Source organism: Camelus ferus, chromosome 3 (genome assembly GCF_009834535.1).
Source record: "Camelus ferus isolate YT-003-E chromosome 3, BCGSAC_Cfer_1.0, whole genome shotgun sequence".
NCBI classification, from domain to species: Eukaryota; Metazoa; Chordata; class Mammalia; order Artiodactyla; family Camelidae; genus Camelus; species Camelus ferus.
Window position 1 is genome coordinate 33,943,846 of NC_045698.1, and position 19,682 is coordinate 33,963,527.

The following is a 19,682-nucleotide window of genomic DNA, read 5'->3' on the forward strand; positions in this document are numbered from 1 at the left end:
TGGCCACTTGATTTCAGCTCTTTTCTATCACGGGCAAAACACATCTTTGGCCTATGAATTGTATGAGGATGAAAAATAATTTCCCCTCTACCCTTCTGAATTCTTGGCTGAGACCCTTGTAATAAAACACAGATTAACAACAACAACAACAACAACAACAACAACAACAACACAACAGAAGTTTATTAACACGTATCCCTCCGGTATACATGGGAGATGCCCAGGGGGACATGAGTGACTCCCCAGCTAGCTTAGAATTCATACTTAAAAACCATCTTAATAGGGAAAGGGGTAGGGGACATAGGCCTTTTAGGGGAGAGTAAATGATTTTTAGGGAAGATGAATAGACCCTTGAAAGAATGCATGGGAGTTAAGATGGTTTATAGCAAAGTTTGTCTGGGTGTGGCATCCACTTCAGACTCCTCTTGTGATAAGTGTCAGTCTTCCCTGGTTGATGAAACTCGTGGGGAGGAGATGTATGACAACTGAGTTCCTCTTGGAGGCTCTATCTTTAGGCAGGTAAGGGAGGTCAGAGAAACTCTGAACTGCCTCTCCCAGCAGTTGTTGTATTTTAAGTGCCTGCAACTCAAAAGCATCAATATGCCAGAGCAGTGTGTTTTGGGGAGGGTAGCATGTCCTGAAGTCCTATATTTTAGGGTGAGATATTCTGCCACCCTTCAGAACCCAAAGCCTGACGTGGTTCCAGAACAACCTGGGTGTGTTCAGAACATCAGATACAATCTCTTTTGTATCAAAGATTCACCAGAGAAAGGAGTCCTGAGAGCGTCCTACACACAGAGAAGAATCCCGCTGATGCGCCCACTTCACACTCCTCCAGTGATGGCAGGCATCAAATGTAGAAATGTGTGAGCGATCACCATCACTTCTGTGTTTGCAGGTCCCGAGATGTGGCTGTAGTTAAAGTGACCATGAATTTTGAACCCAACAAAGTGAATATTCAGAAGAAAAACTGCCGTGTGGAGGGAAAGGAAACAGTATGCATAAATGCCACCATGTGTTTTGATGTGAAATTGAAATCCAAGGAAGACGTGCTTTATGAAGCCGGTAAGTGTCATATATGTGGAAGGGCTTCGGGGTAGGAGGACATTATATTTGCTCCAGCAGGATGAAATCCAGTACGACATTTTATTACCTCGATGAGAGGAATCTGCACATCACATTTGCCCCTGTGAACATGTTGAGCCTTGAAAAAAAATTCTGCTGTGGAAGGAAAAGGTTATGGAGCCCAGTAAATTCTGGAGCAAAAAATACCTGCTTATATTTGATGGCCTTCCATAGTTGGATTCCATATCTCCCCTCTGCCTCTCCTATTTATTCTGAACAACCAAGTGCTAAAGAGAGAGAGAGGGAGAGAGAATTCAGAGACAGAGTTGGAAGCTGGAGTCTGTCCAGTAAGACCGGTGCTGCAGAGGAGCTGAAAGTCTCACCACCCCGACCTTCCTGAGTTCCCTTTGCTCCAGTTAGAAGGTGACCCTGGTTTTTGAGAGATTCCATGTATGTTCTCAGGTGCATCACGTCAGCCGGGGTCTCCCCCTCCTCCCTACATTCTACAACTTCTAAAGCAGCTTTTAATGATACTAAAACATGCTGGAGTCAGAAGTATGAAGGCCACTGGCTGCCAAAGAGTAATTTACTCTGCAAACCCAGGATAAGCAGAATGAGAAAAACCATTAATCCTTAAAATCTATTTTTCTTAGTTTGCTCTATATGTGCGTATTTATGATCTGCAACAAACCCATGACTTGAAGATATGTGAGTCATAGGAATGCAAAATGATAATTTACATTTTCATATGCAACATTTTAAGTCTTATTTTTATGTAGTAATTAAGCAATCAAACAAGAAAGATTGTTGCCTTCACGGAAAGTGTAAGGTTTAGCATGTTTTCATTATCGTGATACGCTTATTTTATTAAATTTATTTATTAAGTTTATTTTATTATATCCTTTGAACACAATCTGAAATGACATTTTTTATAAAATAGGTTAAAATGCCCTTAATGTATATTTTTATCTCTTGAAATACAACATAATCAATATTCTAAGCAGGGTTCCAACATTTCTAAACTAAAAAAATAAGAAAAGAAGTGAAAACCCAGTACACTTAGACACGGTCAAGAGATTAGGGGCTATGTAGGGGATGTGTGTGTGTGTACATACATATACAATTTTAAATAAGTGTAATTAAACATTAAAAGCCTTGTGAACTCAGAAAGCAGTTCTGTGGAGTTCCTCGAGGTTACCTTCTTAACTGAAAATCCCATTGTACTATGGTAGTGTGGATATGCCGAATAACTTTTTTTTAGCTGATTGCCCAGGAGATTTTTCTATAATACTAATTTAATGAGCTGCATCATATGAAAATCACCCCAAATAAACAATTCTGTCAACTTTTTTTTTTTTACTTTTATAGATATGCAGTACCGTGTCACACTAGATTCTCTAAGACAGATATCACGGAGTTTTTTCTCTGGAACTCAAGAGAGAAAGATTCAAAGAAACATCACAGTTCGAGAATCAGAATGCACTAAGCATTCCTTCTACATGTTGGCAAGTAAATCATGTATAATAGCTGCCTTATTTCAAATCGAGAATGAGATATAGATGTCTCATTTTCAGGTCAATTTTATTGTTTTATTTCAAAGTGCATATCATGAATTAAACTTTGCTCACTATTATCAGAAAACCACAGGTCTGATTTTCTAATTTGCAATTTCATAAAACTATCTTTCATCTTCCTGTGTGTGTTGTCAGACCTCTATATATTATGGAACAGTAAAAGGCACAGTGCACCAATTGATAGAGACCTTGCATTTTGTTCATATTTTCATTTCTTCCATTCGTTCATTTTTTTCTTTCAACTTGAAAGCATCACTGAACTTTTGTGGGCCTTTTCTGCCAATTATGGATAAGTGGTCAAATGCCCTCAGGGGAGATTTTTGGGCCATTTGCTTTCTGGGGTCTGTTCTCCTCCATTGAACTATGTGTTTCATTCTTTGACTTTAAATTGAAGGAAAAAGATCTGGTATTTTCTATCATCTATAGGCTTTGCATGCCTAAATTTCTATTTTAGTTGATGAAGGATCCTTGGAAAGCAAATTTTTAATCTCTAGAGATGGCTGGTAAGCCAGTTTGAACCACTTTAAAAGTATTTTATTGGGTTACTCTATAGGGGGAGAACATCCCCAATTAAGGGCAGGAGTTTCTTAAACATTTTCTTAAAATGTACATGATACTAAAAAAAAAAAAGAAGAAGAAGAAGAGGAAGAGGAAGAAAGAAAGAAGAAGAAGAAGGAGAAGAAGAAGAAGAAGAAGGAGGAGGAGGAGGAGAAGAAGAAGAGAAGAAGAGAAGAAAGAAGAAAGAAGAAAGAGAAGGAGAAGAAGAAGAGAAAAGCAGAATGGATGTATTGAGAAAACACTGATTTTAGTAACAGGCATTTGCACCTGACCTTGAAATTTTAAAGGAATCAGTCCTGTTTCCCCCAGCCTCTGACTTCTTTCTGTACCTTTATGTATTCATGTTCCATATTTTGAAAATATTGTAGTTCGGGGCAGGAAAGTGATGGAAGTCACGCATGCTGTGTTTATTCATGTGATTTTTCAAGTCAATATTTCCCATGATGTATATCAAATTAAGCTTATTCTGTCACCATTAAATCAATCTATAATTAGAAAAAAATTAAAATGGAGTTCTTTTCCTATTTGCTTCATCAGAAATGAATATCTAGGAGTTAGAATTTGTATAAAATTTGAAAAGGCATGAAACCAGATTTGGCAGTGCCTCCAACCTAAAATCACTGTAGTATGTATTTCTCCAAAAATTAGTATCTAGCTATATCTAGGCACTGGTCTTAAAAAGAGTGAACTAGTTTCAAAATTTCCAAAATTCCAGATTTTAATGAATACTTTAGCATTTGTTCTGGAGTCAGCCAGGATGGAATTTCTTTCCCAGCCTCCCCACATTCCAAATAATTTTGACAAAGTGGTTTAGTCTCTTAGAGGCTCAGTTTTTCTATCTGTAATATAAAGATTGTAATTGTTATGCATCTTGAAGGATTGCTGAAATAATTCTCAGTAATGTGTACAAAGCTCATAATTCTGGACATGCCATAAATTATGGCTGTCACTGATGATAGTATAAACAAGATTGATCGAATTCACATTATTTCCTTATCATTTTACATTAGAAAATTCTTACAACTCCAAAATATATATTATATTAATGAAATGAAACTCAGTTTAAAGAAAGGATGCTCTCTTGAAGTTGAGAGACTTCCAAGAAGTTTTACATAGTGATTTTTAGCTCAAGGTCTCAAGAGAAGCATTATTGTTAGGCAAGCAGCTTGGAGTGGTAATCCTGAATGGCCAAGTTCAATGTATCCATCATTCCAGCAAGCCTGTCTGAGGAGCTGGAGGTGAGTCCTCTGGTCATAGTCGGAAGCCTCTGCTTTTCATCAGTGTCTCTTTTCAAGGCAGAAGGGAAGTCTCTCTCTGGTGAAGCCAAAGCCTGATCAAGTCATATGTCAGATCAGGTGCCCAAGAGAGTCCAATGAGCCTGACCCACAGGGGCAGAACAAGGAAGCTGTAACAAGTTCAGAACATCCAATAAATGTGATACCAATGATATGTTTTATGTTTTAACCTCTAGGACAAGCATGATTTTCGAGACTCTTTGAGAATAACCTTGGATTTTAATCTTACCGATCCAGAAAATGGGCCTGTTCTTGATGATTCTCTACCAAATTCAGTACATGAATATGTAAGTCCAATTTTTTTTAATTCAGAATACCTATTTGTGAGTGTGTTAGGAGAAAACCTGAAAAACATAAATAGATGCACACACACAAGCCTAAATCAATTATATTAATTAAAAAATTAGTCTCTTCTAAACTTTTCCCAATTCTTCTAACTTCCTATTGTTGGAGTGTAAAGGAACTTACAAATGACACCTATTTTTATCTCTCCTGAATTTAGGAACAGTTGAAAGAAAGACAAGCGTTGGCCAATTGGAACTCCCTTTTATGACAAGTCAATGATGGTTGCAGGATATAGTTTAGGTATAATGGGTGTCCTCCAACTGAGCCAGGCTTAGACCACAAGCAACCAAACAGGTCATCAGCAGGGCTCAGCTATCTCAGGCCTTGCCACAGGCCCACCCTGTAAAACTTGCAGAATGGAGAAGTGGATGTATGCTTCCCATGGGCACACCACTGCCCCAAGTGTAGAAGAGACAGAAAGCTGTGAGCTGTGTTCACCTAGTTTCTGTTTCCAAATTCAGAGTCTACTGTCCCAACCCTGAGAAAGAGTCAGTGGTTAGAGGGATGTGGTAGCAAGTGTGGCACCAATAGAGGAAACACTGGGGATGGGGAATTACTTTTCCCCCTGCACCTATCTTCTGCTTTCCCTTCCTCCCTTCCAAATACATCCACTGAGTGTCTTAAAGCAACAGAGCTTACAGTCTAGCCTAGGAAAAAGGTATTAGGTAGTAGTTGAACTGTGTGCTCTGGAGAAGAACTTCAGTGCTCTATAGGAACTTCTGCTAGGCTGAGGTGTCGAGAGGCATTCCCTGAAGTTGTGACATTGAAGTTGAGACTGAAAGCATAGGAAGATGTTGCATCCTATTTAGAGGAGTGGAAGGAGTGATGTTCTGGGCAGAGGGATATGTGCAAAAGTTCTGAAGCATAAAAGGAACTAAACTCAACTCACTAGTGTAGGCTAAAGTTGAAGAGCAAGCATGGAAGGTGATGTGGGATGAGGGGGAGGCACAGGCAGGATTTGTAACACTGCACACATTTTAAGCTTTTTTGAAGGGCAGTGGAATGCTATTGAAGGCTTTAATTGGTTCGGTGATAGCTCTGGATTTCTTTTCTTTTCTTTTCTTTTCTTTTTTTAAGGCTGACTTAAGCTGCAAGGCAGAGAATAATTGGAAGGAATCAAGAGTAGGTATGGGAGACCAGTTAGGAAGCTGTTGCTTTAGTTCAGAGAGGAAATAAGGGAGGCTGGACTAGAGGTGGTGGTGGAAATGGAGAAGCAAGGAGAGATGGGGGAAATATTTAGAAGAGAGGTAGAATGGACTGTCTTGGTGATGGACTGGATAAGCAGGAGGGACTTAAAGCTGTAGAAGAGCTAAGGAAGCTCCCAGGTAGGTGGCTTGATCATTTTCTACCCTGTTGACTGAGCTCCATTACTTTTCTAAGGAGTTGATAAGAGAAAGTCTCATAATCAGAGTTGAGTGTGACCGTGTTCTTTCACAGCTTTGAATCTGAGAGTATTTGACTGGATTTTTTGCAAAACTTTTCTACTCTGGCAGACCAAAGCCAGTGAAAAACATCTGTGAAAACTGTGCATTCCTTAAAGGACTGGAAGAATTTGTATCCAGAAGTGAAAGATTTTTCTTTTCCCTTATAAATTATAGGAACAAATATTAAAAAAAAAAAAAAAGCACTCCTTATGATTCCTGCAGTGAAATCTGATCTCTTTACAACTCACTTGACTTATTTTGGCAATATGTCATTTCTTTTATGCAAGTTCATAGGTAATTTTCAATAATGCTTAGCTGAATTTTGAAAACTGCTCTTCTGTGACCATTTCAGATTCCCTTTGCCAAAGATTGTGGAAACAAGGAAAAATGTATCTCAGACCTCACCCTGGATGTATCCACCACAGAAAAGGGCCTACTTATTGTCAAGTCCCACAATGATAAGTTCAATGTTAGCCTTACAGTCAAAAATAAAAAGGACAGTGCCTATAACACCAGAACTATAGTGAATTATTCTCCAAATCTAATTTTTTCAGGAATCGAGGTAAACTTTTAGTTTTATATTTATTTATTCTTGTAATAATCACTCTTTGAACCTACTTTTCATACTATTGAACTAATTCTTTTTATTACACTGATTTTAGAAGCATAGGAAGTATTTTATGCAAAATTAGTACTCACTATGGTGAAAGTGCCAAGCTTTTTTTCTAAGCTTTCATTCTGATATATTTCTTTAGAGGTGTATGACTCTTCTTGGATTCAGGAGGAAAAAAGGATCGCTGATGTCCCAAAACTGTGTGCTTCACAGAGGCCTTACACCACTGAAACTGAGACTGAGTCAAGAAAAACATAAACATAACACTCAAAGTCAAACGAGTTTAACAGAGGTGCAAAGAGAGCGTAATACATGTGCTGGACGACAAAATATTTACATGCAGAAAAATCAAGATACTATTTCCCACTTTCTATGCAAAATCCTTACAATGGCAAGAGAGTTGTAATAAATAGCTATGTCTCATTGTCATGACTGACTTTTTTTTTATTTTGGCAATAACATAGGTGCATCAAGACGCTATTCAGGATTAATTAGTACTTCCAAATTTGAACTTTGCTTTTAATTCTGACCTCTGAGTAAATTCCCCTGAATTAAAATGCTGTACATATTTATATGAATTAGTAATATATGTAATTCATACTAAAAGCAAATATACTTACATATTTACTATTAAAACTTTAATTGTCTAGTTCTGTAAATTCGGATTTTCACTGATATTTCTCTCCCATTTATTGGGATATCACTTAGGGACATGATACTAAAATAGGCTATATTACTACCATATATTTTAGATTCAGTAAAGAATGTTAATTAAAAATTCAAATATGCAAAGTGATACTGGGAAAATATTACCACTGAATTTTCCTCAGGAAAGTGTACTATATTTAAAAAAAATTTTTTTTGTCTGTATCTTCTTCAGCTGACTTCCTGGCCTTGGCAGAGAGGCAGAGCTGTAAAATCAACAAAGCCCCTCTTCTACTTTTGTTACCAATAACAATAGTATTAATAGTGGCAGTAATCACTCTGTGGGGTCAATGCTGTTAATACTCCCATTTTTCAGTGGAAGATCTAGACGGGTTGGTGTGACTCTCCCAAGTAAAGTGAGAAAAAAATCTTAGTAAGGCAGAATCTAAGGCGTGGCTGGGAAAACTCTAGAAAATCAAGCTCAAGTATTTCACCTGCGCATCTGCTCTAACTCTGTTTACATTCCCTTCCCAGGCTATCCAAAAAGACAGTTGTGAATCCAATCATAATGTCACATGTAAAGTTGGATATCCTTTCCTGAGAAGAGGAGAAATGGTAAGCAGATTATGGAAAATACATGTGGCAATTGGATACAAAAAATAATATGATCAAAGCCAAATATATAAATTTTTCTAATGGTAGTCGAGGATGATGGAGATGAAGAAGATTGAATTCAAAATTTTGAGATCTTGGAATCAAAAGGCAATTATTGCATAAGTCAAATTCAATCACTAAGACAAAATTAAGAATTTATTCTAGATAACTTATCTGACAAAAGGGAAATGGGAAATTCTGGTATTGGAGTCTCCTGTGGAGTAGGCTTTTCTGGCCTGTAGGAAAAAGAATCTTTCAGACTGGTTGGTTTAGAATTTTTTATGGAAACTCTACTTTCATTTCTCTTTTTTAAAATTATGACCTCATTGAGATATAATTCACATACCATACAATTCACTCAGTTAAAGTGTACCATTCAATGGGTTTTAGTATATTTACCATATTGTAAATTGTGCAACCATGACCACAGTTGATCTTAGAACATTTTCACATCCCCAGAAGAAACCCTGTACACATCACCAGTTACTGTTCTTTTTTCCTCAGTAGCACCACTCCCCTTTACCCTAGGCAACCACTAACCTACTTTCTTTCTCTGAGGATTTGCCTATTCTGGCATTGCATACAAATGGAATCATGCAATATGTGATCTTTTGTGACTGGCTTCTTTCACTTAGCATAATGTTTTCAAGGTTCATCCATTTATCAGTCATTCATTTTTTTAAATTTCCAAATAATATTCCATTGTATGGATATAGCATATTTTACTTACTCATTTATCAGTTGATGAGTTATCAGTTGATTTATCATTTTGAGTTATTTCCATTATTTGACTACTATAAATAATACTTCTATGAATATTTGTGTACAGGTTTGATATAGACACGTTTTCCGTTTTCTTGGGTATAAACCTAGAGGTGGAATTGCTAGGTTATCTGGTAACTATGTGTAACATTTTGGGGAACTGCAAAACTGTTTTCCAAAGTGGCTGCACCATTTTACATTCCTACTAACAGTGTATGATGATTCCAATTTCTCTACATTGTTACAACCTGTCTTTTTTTTTAGCCATCCTAGTAGGTGTGAAGTAGTATCTCATTGTGGTTTTGATTTGCAATTGCCTAATGGCTATTGATGTTAAATCTTTTCATGTGCTTATTGGTCATGAGTATTTTTTTTGGAGAAATGTCTGAATACAGACCCTTTACCTACTTTTTAATTGGGATATCTTTTTTTATTATTAAATTGTAAGAGATCTTTATATATTCTACACACGAGTCTATTATCAGAAATATAATTTGCAAATATTTTCTTCTATTCTGTAAGTTGAATTTTCACTTTCTTGATAGTGTTGTTTGTAGCACAAAAGTGTTTATTTTGATGAAGTCCAATTTATTTATTTATTCTTTTGTCATTCATACTTTTGGTATCATGTCTAGAAAGATTTTGCCTAACCCAAGGTCATGAAGATTTTCTCTTATATTTTCTTCCAAGAAGTTTATGGTTTTAGCTCTTGTATTTAGATCTGTGATCCATTTTGATGAACTTATTTATATGGTGTAAGTAAAGAGTCTAACTTCATTCTTTAATTGTGGATATACAGTTGTCCCATATCATTTATTAAAAAAACTATTCATTCCCCAATTGAATTTTGGCACTCTTATTGAAAAATCAGTTGACCATAAACATATGGGTTTATCTCTCAAATCTTAATTGTATTTCATTGAGCTATATGTCTATCTTTATGACCATACCACACTGTTTTGATTACCATAGCTTTGTTGTAAGTTTTGAAATCAGGAAATGTAAGTTTTTAAACTATATTTTCTTTTTAAAAATTGTTTGGCTATCCAGGCCCCTTGTATTTCCATTTGTATTTTAGAATCAGCTTGTCATTATGTGGGGAAAAAAAAAAAAAGGCCAGCTGGGAGTTTGATGGGGATTACATTAAATCTGTAGACCTATTTGGGAAGGGTTACCATCTAAAAATATTGCGTCTTCTGACCCATGACCATGGGATGTATTTCCATTTATTTAGATCTTCAATTACCTTCAAAAATATTTTGTAGTTGTTTCAACTTCCTTATATTATCATATTTTATAATATAAGACTTCAAAATAGATCCCTGACATCTTTAACATACATTCTAAAAAGCTGAAAAACACTGGCTTGGACATCTGGAAATGGCAGATGCCTAGCTATGTGAAATCTTTAATGATAGATTGTCTATAATGAAATCTTTTAGCTCTTCTTTTTGCAAATGAGAGTTCAAAAAAGCCTTTCCCTTTAACACATGTGGCATGGTTACTAGTGACTTAGGAACCTAACTATGAATCACAGTAATTATTGTTAAAGTCAGTAAATCTTTTCTATGTTCATTTTAGCGTATGGAACTACCTCAGTGTACTAATTTACTTCTGGAACCCCATCATAAAGTCTGTTTTGTGGCTATCCCAAATGAAATACACTGTGAAAGTGCATTTCTTCCCTATAAATCTATAAAATACACATCACACTTGAAAAAAATACATTCATAATTCCTCTAATTTGATGTGGAAGTAAGGAATGTCAGCTCATGTCACCTCCTTCCTCTGACCACTTCAATTAACCATGGCATTATCTGCATTTCCTAAAGAATAATGATATACCCCATGTTATATCCCAATCGTTGGAGGCATTAATTGAAATCTTAGTAATTTCTTAACTATTTCTTCCTTTCTTTAGCTGTTTCTTGATGCTTAAGGTAAAGGCTTAAATCAAAGTGTCTCATCATCAATAGAGAGATGGGAAGATAATGTACAAATAATGTTTACATTGACTTTACATTTAGAGTATATTTCAGTTTCCAGATCTAGATTTGTAGTGTCAGCATTTCAGGATCAGGTCAATATGCAAAGGCAGCTTCTTCAGCCCACTTCTCTGCCATCTCTTCCCTCCATCACAAGACTCATCTGGAATGCCAAGACTAATGTCCAGGACAGTCAGAAGGCTAAGGACAGTCAGGGAAAAAGGAGCTCACTGAGAGATGCCAGCAGTTTGACCCTTTGTATATTATAGTTCAAGCTCCACACCCCTCCAATAAATCTTCTACTGGAATTGTTTTTTGTTTTGTTTTGTTTTTCTTTTACTTTAAATGTTTTATTTGTTTTTGAATATGGAATACATTCATATGGTTCAATAATTTTTAAATATATAAAAACATATACAGTAAAAAAGTGTCCCTTCCATTCTCATCACACTTTTGGTTGAACTCTTTTAACACTTTTATTGTTCCTGTACAGTAAATTACACATATTTCAGATGCACACTTTGATGAATTTTGATAGATGTATACACCAGTGAAACCACTACCACAATCAAGATAGCTAACATTTCCATCACTCCCCAAGAAGGGCAATCTATTAGAATTGTGATTACTGTTTCAAAGCAAAAAGAAAATTGCCAACCTACAGATTCTTAGAACTACTTTTTTTTTAATGTAACTCAAAAAATATGTGGGATAAGAGAATACAAGAGAAAATTCCACACTCCATAATATAGTACAACCATGCAAATCTTAAGCCCCATGAGTTCTAGTCATCCCTTCTATAAATGGTGCCTAAATTGATTAAAAGAGCTTTCAGTATCAAACCTTGTCCTGTTTAGCACTTAATCACAAAGTTAAGTTTTAAGTAGTGTTTATTCACTGTACAGTGGATAATGTACTCTCAATTTTGCTAGCCCAAATTCCGAAACACTCAGTTAGCACAGTATTGGGTTTGTACACATTGTTATGTGGCTGATAACATATTTCTTCAAACAAGCAATCTAGTTTTTGGTCTGCCTGGTGGTATTTATAAAGAATCATGAATTACATAATTCATGTACTCAAGCATAGTTTCTCGAAAGTGGGTTACCTGAATCAGTGTCAGTAATACAAAAACATTTTCCAGTTTTTCTTAGGTATTGATTTTCACTATGCAATTTGTAAACAAAACCCACTGCTTTTTAAATTATGTTTATTATAGTTTACTCGATTCTAAATAGCCAAGCCTTTTATTTGTTTTATACTGTTTTTTTATTCCTTAACAGTCCACACCATTTTTATACTATCAAGTCAATGGAACCAAGTATGTTTTTGCTCTATTTCATAAGGAATATGTATGAATGGTTGCTGGTACTTGAAGTTTCCATTTTAAAGAAGCTTTAATTATGACAATTTCATAATTATATTGTTTATGATTATGGTCTGGTAGACTGGTATTGTAATAAAATATCATTTATATAATTTACTATTTTAATCAAAACAAACATTATACTTTATTTCCTTATCTGTTACTAAACTAAAAACATTTTATTTTATAGGTAACGTTCAAAATATTATTTCAGTTTAACACGTCTTATCTCATGGAAAATGTGATCATTCATTCAAGTGCAACAAGGTTGGTTTATATGCCTGCATAAGTATATGTGTATATGATTTCTTTCATGTATTTAGAATATTTTGTTTTATAGACTCACTGGAACTTCTTACAGATTTTATGAGATGAATAGAAGTAGAAGGCAGTGAACCCCTTTGCTTCACAAAAACGTCCTTGTGAATAATTAGCAAAATTTTTAAAATGTATTTAACAGAAATGATACACCAAACTGGATTAAACCATTGGTTCTATGAGCTATAAAACATATTATAATCACATATCATTTATATCTGCCAGATTGCATTTAAATTCATTTAAAATTTTATAGGCTTTGCTAATTTAAGAACTTTTACTGGCTGACCATCAAGGTCAACTGAATCATTAGAGGGACTTAAAGCTTTATGATACCCTTTTGTAGTTTAATCAATTTTATTCAAATCAGTCACAGCTTCTGAAAGATGGCATAGAATACACAAATGAAAAATAGCAAAAGTCTAATAAGGAAATTGAAATAGCGCTTTCTTCTAAGTGTAACTTTCTTCTAAGTGTAACCATCCACTGAACCATAAGGTAAGAACTTGAGATAAAGTTTTATCATCTGTTACTTTATTCCCCAGTAAAAAACAAACAAACAAAAAAAAAAAAACGGTGCCTCATATCAAATAATTAATAAATAAATGTAAAGTGTTTAATAATTACTCATATCTAATAATTACTAAATAAATGTAAAGTGAGTGAATAAATGAGAAAATTAATTGATGGATGAGTTAATTCTGTATGCTTAATTCAGTTCAATTCAACAAATATTTACTTAACATCTGCTATGGACAAGATATTGAATTTGTCACTTAGGGAATATAAAATTAATAAAATTAATAAGGGCACAAACCTCATCATGGAGTGAAAATCACAGTAGGGAACTGAGACTAGTATTTATTGTAATACAGGATAGGGCAAGGAACAGTCACTAGAGAAATATAAGCCATGTATCAGAGACTTAATGGGTGAAGTTATATCTACTTGGCAATGAGAACCCAAATGGAGAAGGACCTTAAAGAATGGGTAGCAATTCAGAAAGGTTGGTAGAACATTTCAGGCAAAACATACAGCTTGTGCCAAAACTCAAAGGTAAATCTACTTGGGGGAAAATTGGGTAATCCATTTAGTGCAAATATAGAGAATTCATAAAGGAGTAATGGAAGATAAACAGGGAATGCACATCTTACCTGGTTATGGGGACTATTGAATTTCAAAATGAGGTATCTTTTATTAATTGAACAGGCCCTGAGGAGACAGGAAAGGCTTTGAGAGGTGCAGTCATATGTACAGAGCTGTTTCTTAGGAAGATTAAGTTGGCTGCAGTGTGGAATGGGTAGGAGGGACAGGGACCATTAGCAGCAAAAGCCCAGCCACACATGTATTTATAACCCATGTCACGGGGCTGCCTTCACTGCCCCACCCCAAGCCACTTAATACACTTGGGAATAAGCAGACCCATTAAAAGGTACTCTTTGCCCATTCTCTGAGACAAAATGCTAAGTCCTCGGTCACCTGGTGGAGGGGTATGTATAATAATAATAATGAAAGCTAATGCTTATTATTTCTACAGTGTCTTAGGTACAATGTTAAGTGTTTTGTATTTTTACTCATTTATCATCATTAATAATTTAATGATAAAATCTCCATTTTGTAGATGAAGAAACCAAAGCACAGAGAGATTAAATAACTTTCCCAAAGTGGGTCAATGTCCAAGAGCAATTTCATGCGCTCTGGCCGCAGAGCCAGGGTGGTGACTGTCACATCACTTGTACGTGCTTTGTTTTGAACTCAGGAGAGTATGAGATACATGTATGTGTATACGTGCATATACACATATATGCATATATTTACATAGTATGTCATTGAAATGTTGACTAAGCTCAGGGGAATAAATAAGTGCTTAACAAATAGCATAAGCGTCAAGCACCAGGCATGGAAGGACTATTAAGTGAGAAGACAGAGATTGTAGAGTTACTCTCAGCTGTGTGATCCTAGTTTTGTCTCTTTACAAGGACCTCAGCTGTGGTGGAGGGTGTAGCTCAAGTGGTAGAGTATATACTTAGCACGCATGAGGTCCTGGGTTCGATCCCTAGTCCCTCTTCCAAAATTAAAAAGAGAAATCTAGTTACCTCCCCCTGCCAAAAATTAATTAGCTTTTTTTAATTAAAAAAAAAAAAAGGACCTCATCTGTGATAAATAAGAATCTCTGTGTGATTTGTAATACAAATTCATGCTAAGTCATGCTCGGACCTGCTAAATCCTATGTTTTCTAGGAGAGAAGCCCAATAGTCTGTGTTTCTAACAATCGACCCAAGGATACTTACCATTATTCACGCAGAGGTTTGACCTCATACCAGATTGTGTGGTTTCCAACCCTGGCTGCATTTCACAATCGCCTCAGGAAGAATACCCATCTCTAGTCTCACTCTCCACCCTGAATTTTTTTAAACAAATCAAGAACTCCATCCTTTTTTGTGCCTTTATTTAATTGCCAAAATAAGCTTCTCATTCAATTGCTTAGAAAGGTCTCTCAGTAGTCAATGGTTTAATGATTGGTCTGAACATGCTGTGTATTTTCTAGTGACAGTGAGGAGCCGCCTGAATCCCTTTTTGACAATGAAGTAAACGTTTCTATCCCTGTAAAATATGAAGCTGGACTCCAGTTTTACAGGTAGGAGAAAAGTGCACTTTCATGTTGATGCTTTTCTGTAACCCAGGGGTTCTCAGATTGTGGTCCCTGGCCAAGGGCATCAGGATCGCCTGGGAACTTGTTAGACAGACAAATTCTCTGGCCCCAGCCCAGGCATACAGAATCAGAAATTCTGGGGCTGGGGCTGAAATCTGTGTTAAACCTTGTAGGTAACTGTCATGCAGTCTAATGTTTGAGAACCAGCATCCTAAATAATGTAGACTGTGACATGCCAATGATACCAGATTGTATTCGCAGTCCGGTTATAACTCCTGAATGCAAGCTGAAGACCCAGACATCCATCACAAAAGGCAGTGTTCTTAGAGGTCACCCGAGTATTCCCTGGCTCTCATTTGCATCCTGCTGGGATCTCATTAGCCTGCCCATTCTGGTCATACGAGATTAAATCATTGTTTATTGACAAGAACTATTTATTTCTTTCACTGCTCGTAAATCATCCTTTTTCCTAAGAACTTCTGATCTATCCGAACACCAATCATGTTAGCAAACTTGCATAAGCAGGACTCTAGGCTTTTGCTAATAAGGTTGTGCAATGTACAAAAACTACAAGAATTTGTGGCAAGTTTAGTCTAAAAGTCTTGACGTTTTATTAATTTATTTTCTCTGGCACTTCCCTTTTACCAACAACAGACTGAAAAAAATGAGAGAACTATTGGGTATACATGTAAATTTTGCTTGTCTTTCTTAGCCTTTAATTCTACTGGCTGTTTTCTATCTTGCTGCTTCCTCTTCTCTTGGTACAGTGACTTTTCCCAAGAAATTTTCATTTATTTTAAATCAAATTTTGGCAAACACAGAAATACTTTTTATTTGTCTTCTTGTAACCTAAGTGCTGCTTTTAAATATGTTAATATTACATTTCATTCTACCAAGTTCATCCAAAGAACATGGAGAAGTTTATGGGAAAGATTGAACTTTTAAGTTTAGCAGTAAATATAAGACTTAAAATTGTGAAAAGGCAACAGATTTTTTAAATCTATTTAAAATTCAGCACAATTGAAAATACCAAATGTTAACAATGTTAGCAAATTTATGGAAACTTTTAACTTGGTAATGATGAAACTTTTACATTAAAAACTATGCATATTTTAGCTTTTTAAAGCTAAATAAGCATCAGTGGCTACTGAATTAAATTATAGTCTTTCTCATCCTCTTAAAGGTTTAACTTTAGGTTTCAGGGTAAAAGAATTTGCCTTTGATTTGAAACCTCTATAAGTATTTGTTGTGTGGAATTACCTGATATGAAGAAAGAAAAAGAATGAGGTCAAGTAGAAGTTAAATTTTGTTGCGTTTTACTTTTCTTCTTCCAATTAATTCTTTCAAGCTCTGCAAGTGAATACCATATTTCAATTGCGGCCAATGAGACAGTCCCTGAAGTTATTACTTCTACTGAGGACATTGGAAATGAAATTAATATCTTCTACTTGGTAAGAAATTTCCTCTATGTTAGTGTTGTAAATGAGCTATTTGTAAGTTTATAAGTTATATAAAAGTATTAACAGACACATAGAAACATATTTATTCAATTCCATCATATTTTTCTTTATAATTTTGCTACTTTAAAAGAGTTTTGTTTAAATTGATGATAATTATACTTGGAAGCAAATTTAAAGGCCCAAGTCTCTAATTTCCTTATAGGACACACTTTATTAGAATGACTTCCTGGAAAAAATAAACTAGGGAAGCAAGTAGACACTACCTATAAATCTGGAGACTTTATTTGCATTTATTTTTTTCAGTATGACTGAAAAAGTGCTTTTTAAAATAATCTGACTATTTCAGAAATTGATTATTTCACATTGTCTTGGTAATAATTTTCTTTACTCAAAAATAAATTTGTATCTCATTCTGCTCCTTGCTATCTCTCAAATGTATTATAGCATAACTTAACTGATGTTTCCACTACCACCTCATTAAGTGATGTTTCTATTACATCATTTATTTTTCTTTATGAACCCTTCAAAGCAAACTTTTTCTAACCATTATAGTAAACAATTATGGAATTGAGCAAGGCTGTCATTTTAGGTAATGCCTACTCGCAGACACAGACTCAAGTTAATGTTACTCGAGTAAACGAAAGTCCAATTTAAATTATGGATTTAAATCTGTATTCAAGAGTATGAAATAATGCGACATTATTATAGGTGAAGATGGTCTCAGCCTCTTGAAATTGCCAATGATGAAAAAGGAAATTCTCTTACAAAATGGAAATAAATGTATACTCTCAAGAACATTTCATTATTTTTATTTGTGCCCTTTGCTGAACTGCCTATGACAACTTACGTTAGTATGAATGCCAGTCACTCTACTACTGGGATACATTTTTGAAATTTAGGCTACCAGGTTTTTCTCATCCCATTTGCTTTCCCTTGTGTAGAGAATTCAGCAAATGACAAGGGAAAAATGGGAAGAAAGGAAGGGAGGAAGACAAGAAGGAAAGAGAGGAGAGGAGGGAGGGACTTTGAATGTGGTAGATCTTCATGAATTGTCACCTTCTAGGGTCCAGACTTGAAACAGGTGCTCTCAAACTATTATAAATAATGCTGATGTAAATAACATTGTTAAGAATATCCCTCAGCATATATCTTTTGTATCTCTGCCTGTTTTGCTAGGGTAAAATCTAAAATTGGAGTAATGGGATTAAAAAAAGAAATTTTTTTTTTCAGGTGGGACCCAATAATTTTACTGCTAGGAATTTACCATAGGAAATTATTGGTGGTACAATAATGCTCAGAGATACTCTTAGCAATGTTGTTTATGGTAATTTAAAAATTAAAACCTGGGCAAAACTTAAAAGCTTAACAACATGAATTTGCTTAAATTATCAGTTATTCAATGGGGAGACAGCTGTTACAGTAGTTCAGAGGGCACATTTTGGAGTTTACAAAACCCTAATTTTGCTATTTACTAGCTCTGAGATCTTGGAAGATTTTATTCTTATTCTAAACTTATTTCCGCATAGATAAAACAGGGATAATAAGAGAATCTACCTCATAGGGCTGTTAACAGGGTTAAAAACAATGCAAGTAACAAAGTTAGCACAGGGCCTAGAACATGGTCAACAATAAATATTGATGTGGTGGTTGTCACTCAGTGGCTAATGAAATTCATATTCTCAAAGAATCCCTAGGTTTATGGAAAGATGCCGTGACGTAATAAACTTTACAAATGGGATGCCAAATTTTGTATTTTATATGATACAAACTTTATGATATGCGTATACAAATATAAAAGGTAATTTGTACACTAAAATTTTACCAATATAGTGGAAATGTGGAAAACTTTCTGTTTTTCAATATTTTTCAATGTTTCTATAAGGAACATTGTTTTCAATCAGAAAAAAATAAGTGTGCATTACAGAATACACAATTTATGACTCAATATCAAGAAACAGGTGGAATTAGGCTGGGAGGCCATGCCAGGCAAGCCCAGGGCACACTACAATAAGCAGGTAAGAAGTGGGGAGCATAGTTAAGAGGCCAGGCACAGCTGGACAGGGATCTCCAGAGTTTAATCCTCAGCAAGCACAGAGAACAGCTCCAGATCTGAGTAGCTCTCAGTCTGGAAGGCTCAGGTAGGTAGGTGAGTTGGATTCCCTGGTATCTGTCTCTGTATATTAAGGAGCACCCCGCTGACTTAAGGATTCAGCCCAGGGAGGCCAGGGGGAAGGCTGAGGGCTGGAGATGATGGTGGGGAGGGAGGGCACATCACCGGGTGGCTCCAGTTCAGTTGCATCTCTTCTAAGCAAGGGAGGGCTTCTGCATAGGGAATCTAGCTTCCTGCTGAATTCCATCCCACCCAGCTTTCCTCCCCTGTGAGCCGCACTCACTATTGGTGGCATGATGTGATGTCAAGTGAGAATTTTAGGTTACTGGATAAAAGCAATGGCAATTGAAATGAGAATCAGTCTGATTCTCACAGGACTGGATTATCAACAGCCAGCGCCACGACCCTAGGTGGGCACAGGATTGTGAAGAGAAGCAGATGAGTGTCTGGTTTGCCTGTACCTTGGTGGCAGAGCTCATCTAACTGGGGTGAGAAATAATTTTGTGGGCTCGGAATTATAGCAAGCTGGGTGAGGCAAAGGAAAATATGCTCACCTGTTCTGAGTGAATTAGGTAAACGGTCTCCCTCATTTCCACCTTCAGGAAGACTGATATGCTGGAACAGACAATGAGCATGGTAAACTGAAAAAAATTAACCCTGATTTTGGGAGGATGAAGGAACAATATATGATTGTAGCTGATGCGTATAATCACTGACCGTTAAACATCTTTATTTTTTGCTTATTTAATTATGCCAATTCCCTGAACAGTGCCGTAAGCCCTCTGCATTTATTTTGGGATGCAAAATATTATACAACTTAATTCATCAGTTAAGAACCAGAATCCAATATAAGGC

General features: G+C 35.8%; 1 protein-coding gene across 2 annotated transcripts in view; it reads left to right on the forward strand.

The window, feature by feature from the left end:
• Positions 1–19,682, forward strand: part of ITGA1 (integrin subunit alpha 1) — a 152,864-nt gene that overhangs the window by 115,316 nt on the left and 17,866 nt on the right. For both annotated transcript variants that reach the window (XM_032471957.1, XM_006185916.3), the window contains 8 exons: positions 899–1,065; positions 2,434–2,570; positions 4,669–4,779; positions 6,614–6,823; positions 8,054–8,134; positions 12,477–12,553; positions 15,153–15,242; positions 16,606–16,708. In XM_032471957.1, coding sequence (XP_032327848.1) covers positions 899–1,065; positions 2,434–2,570; positions 4,669–4,779; positions 6,614–6,823; positions 8,054–8,134; positions 12,477–12,553; positions 15,153–15,242; positions 16,606–16,708 — 976 coding nt within the window. The remainder of the gene's footprint in view (positions 1–898; positions 1,066–2,433; positions 2,571–4,668; positions 4,780–6,613; positions 6,824–8,053; positions 8,135–12,476; positions 12,554–15,152; positions 15,243–16,605; positions 16,709–19,682) is intronic.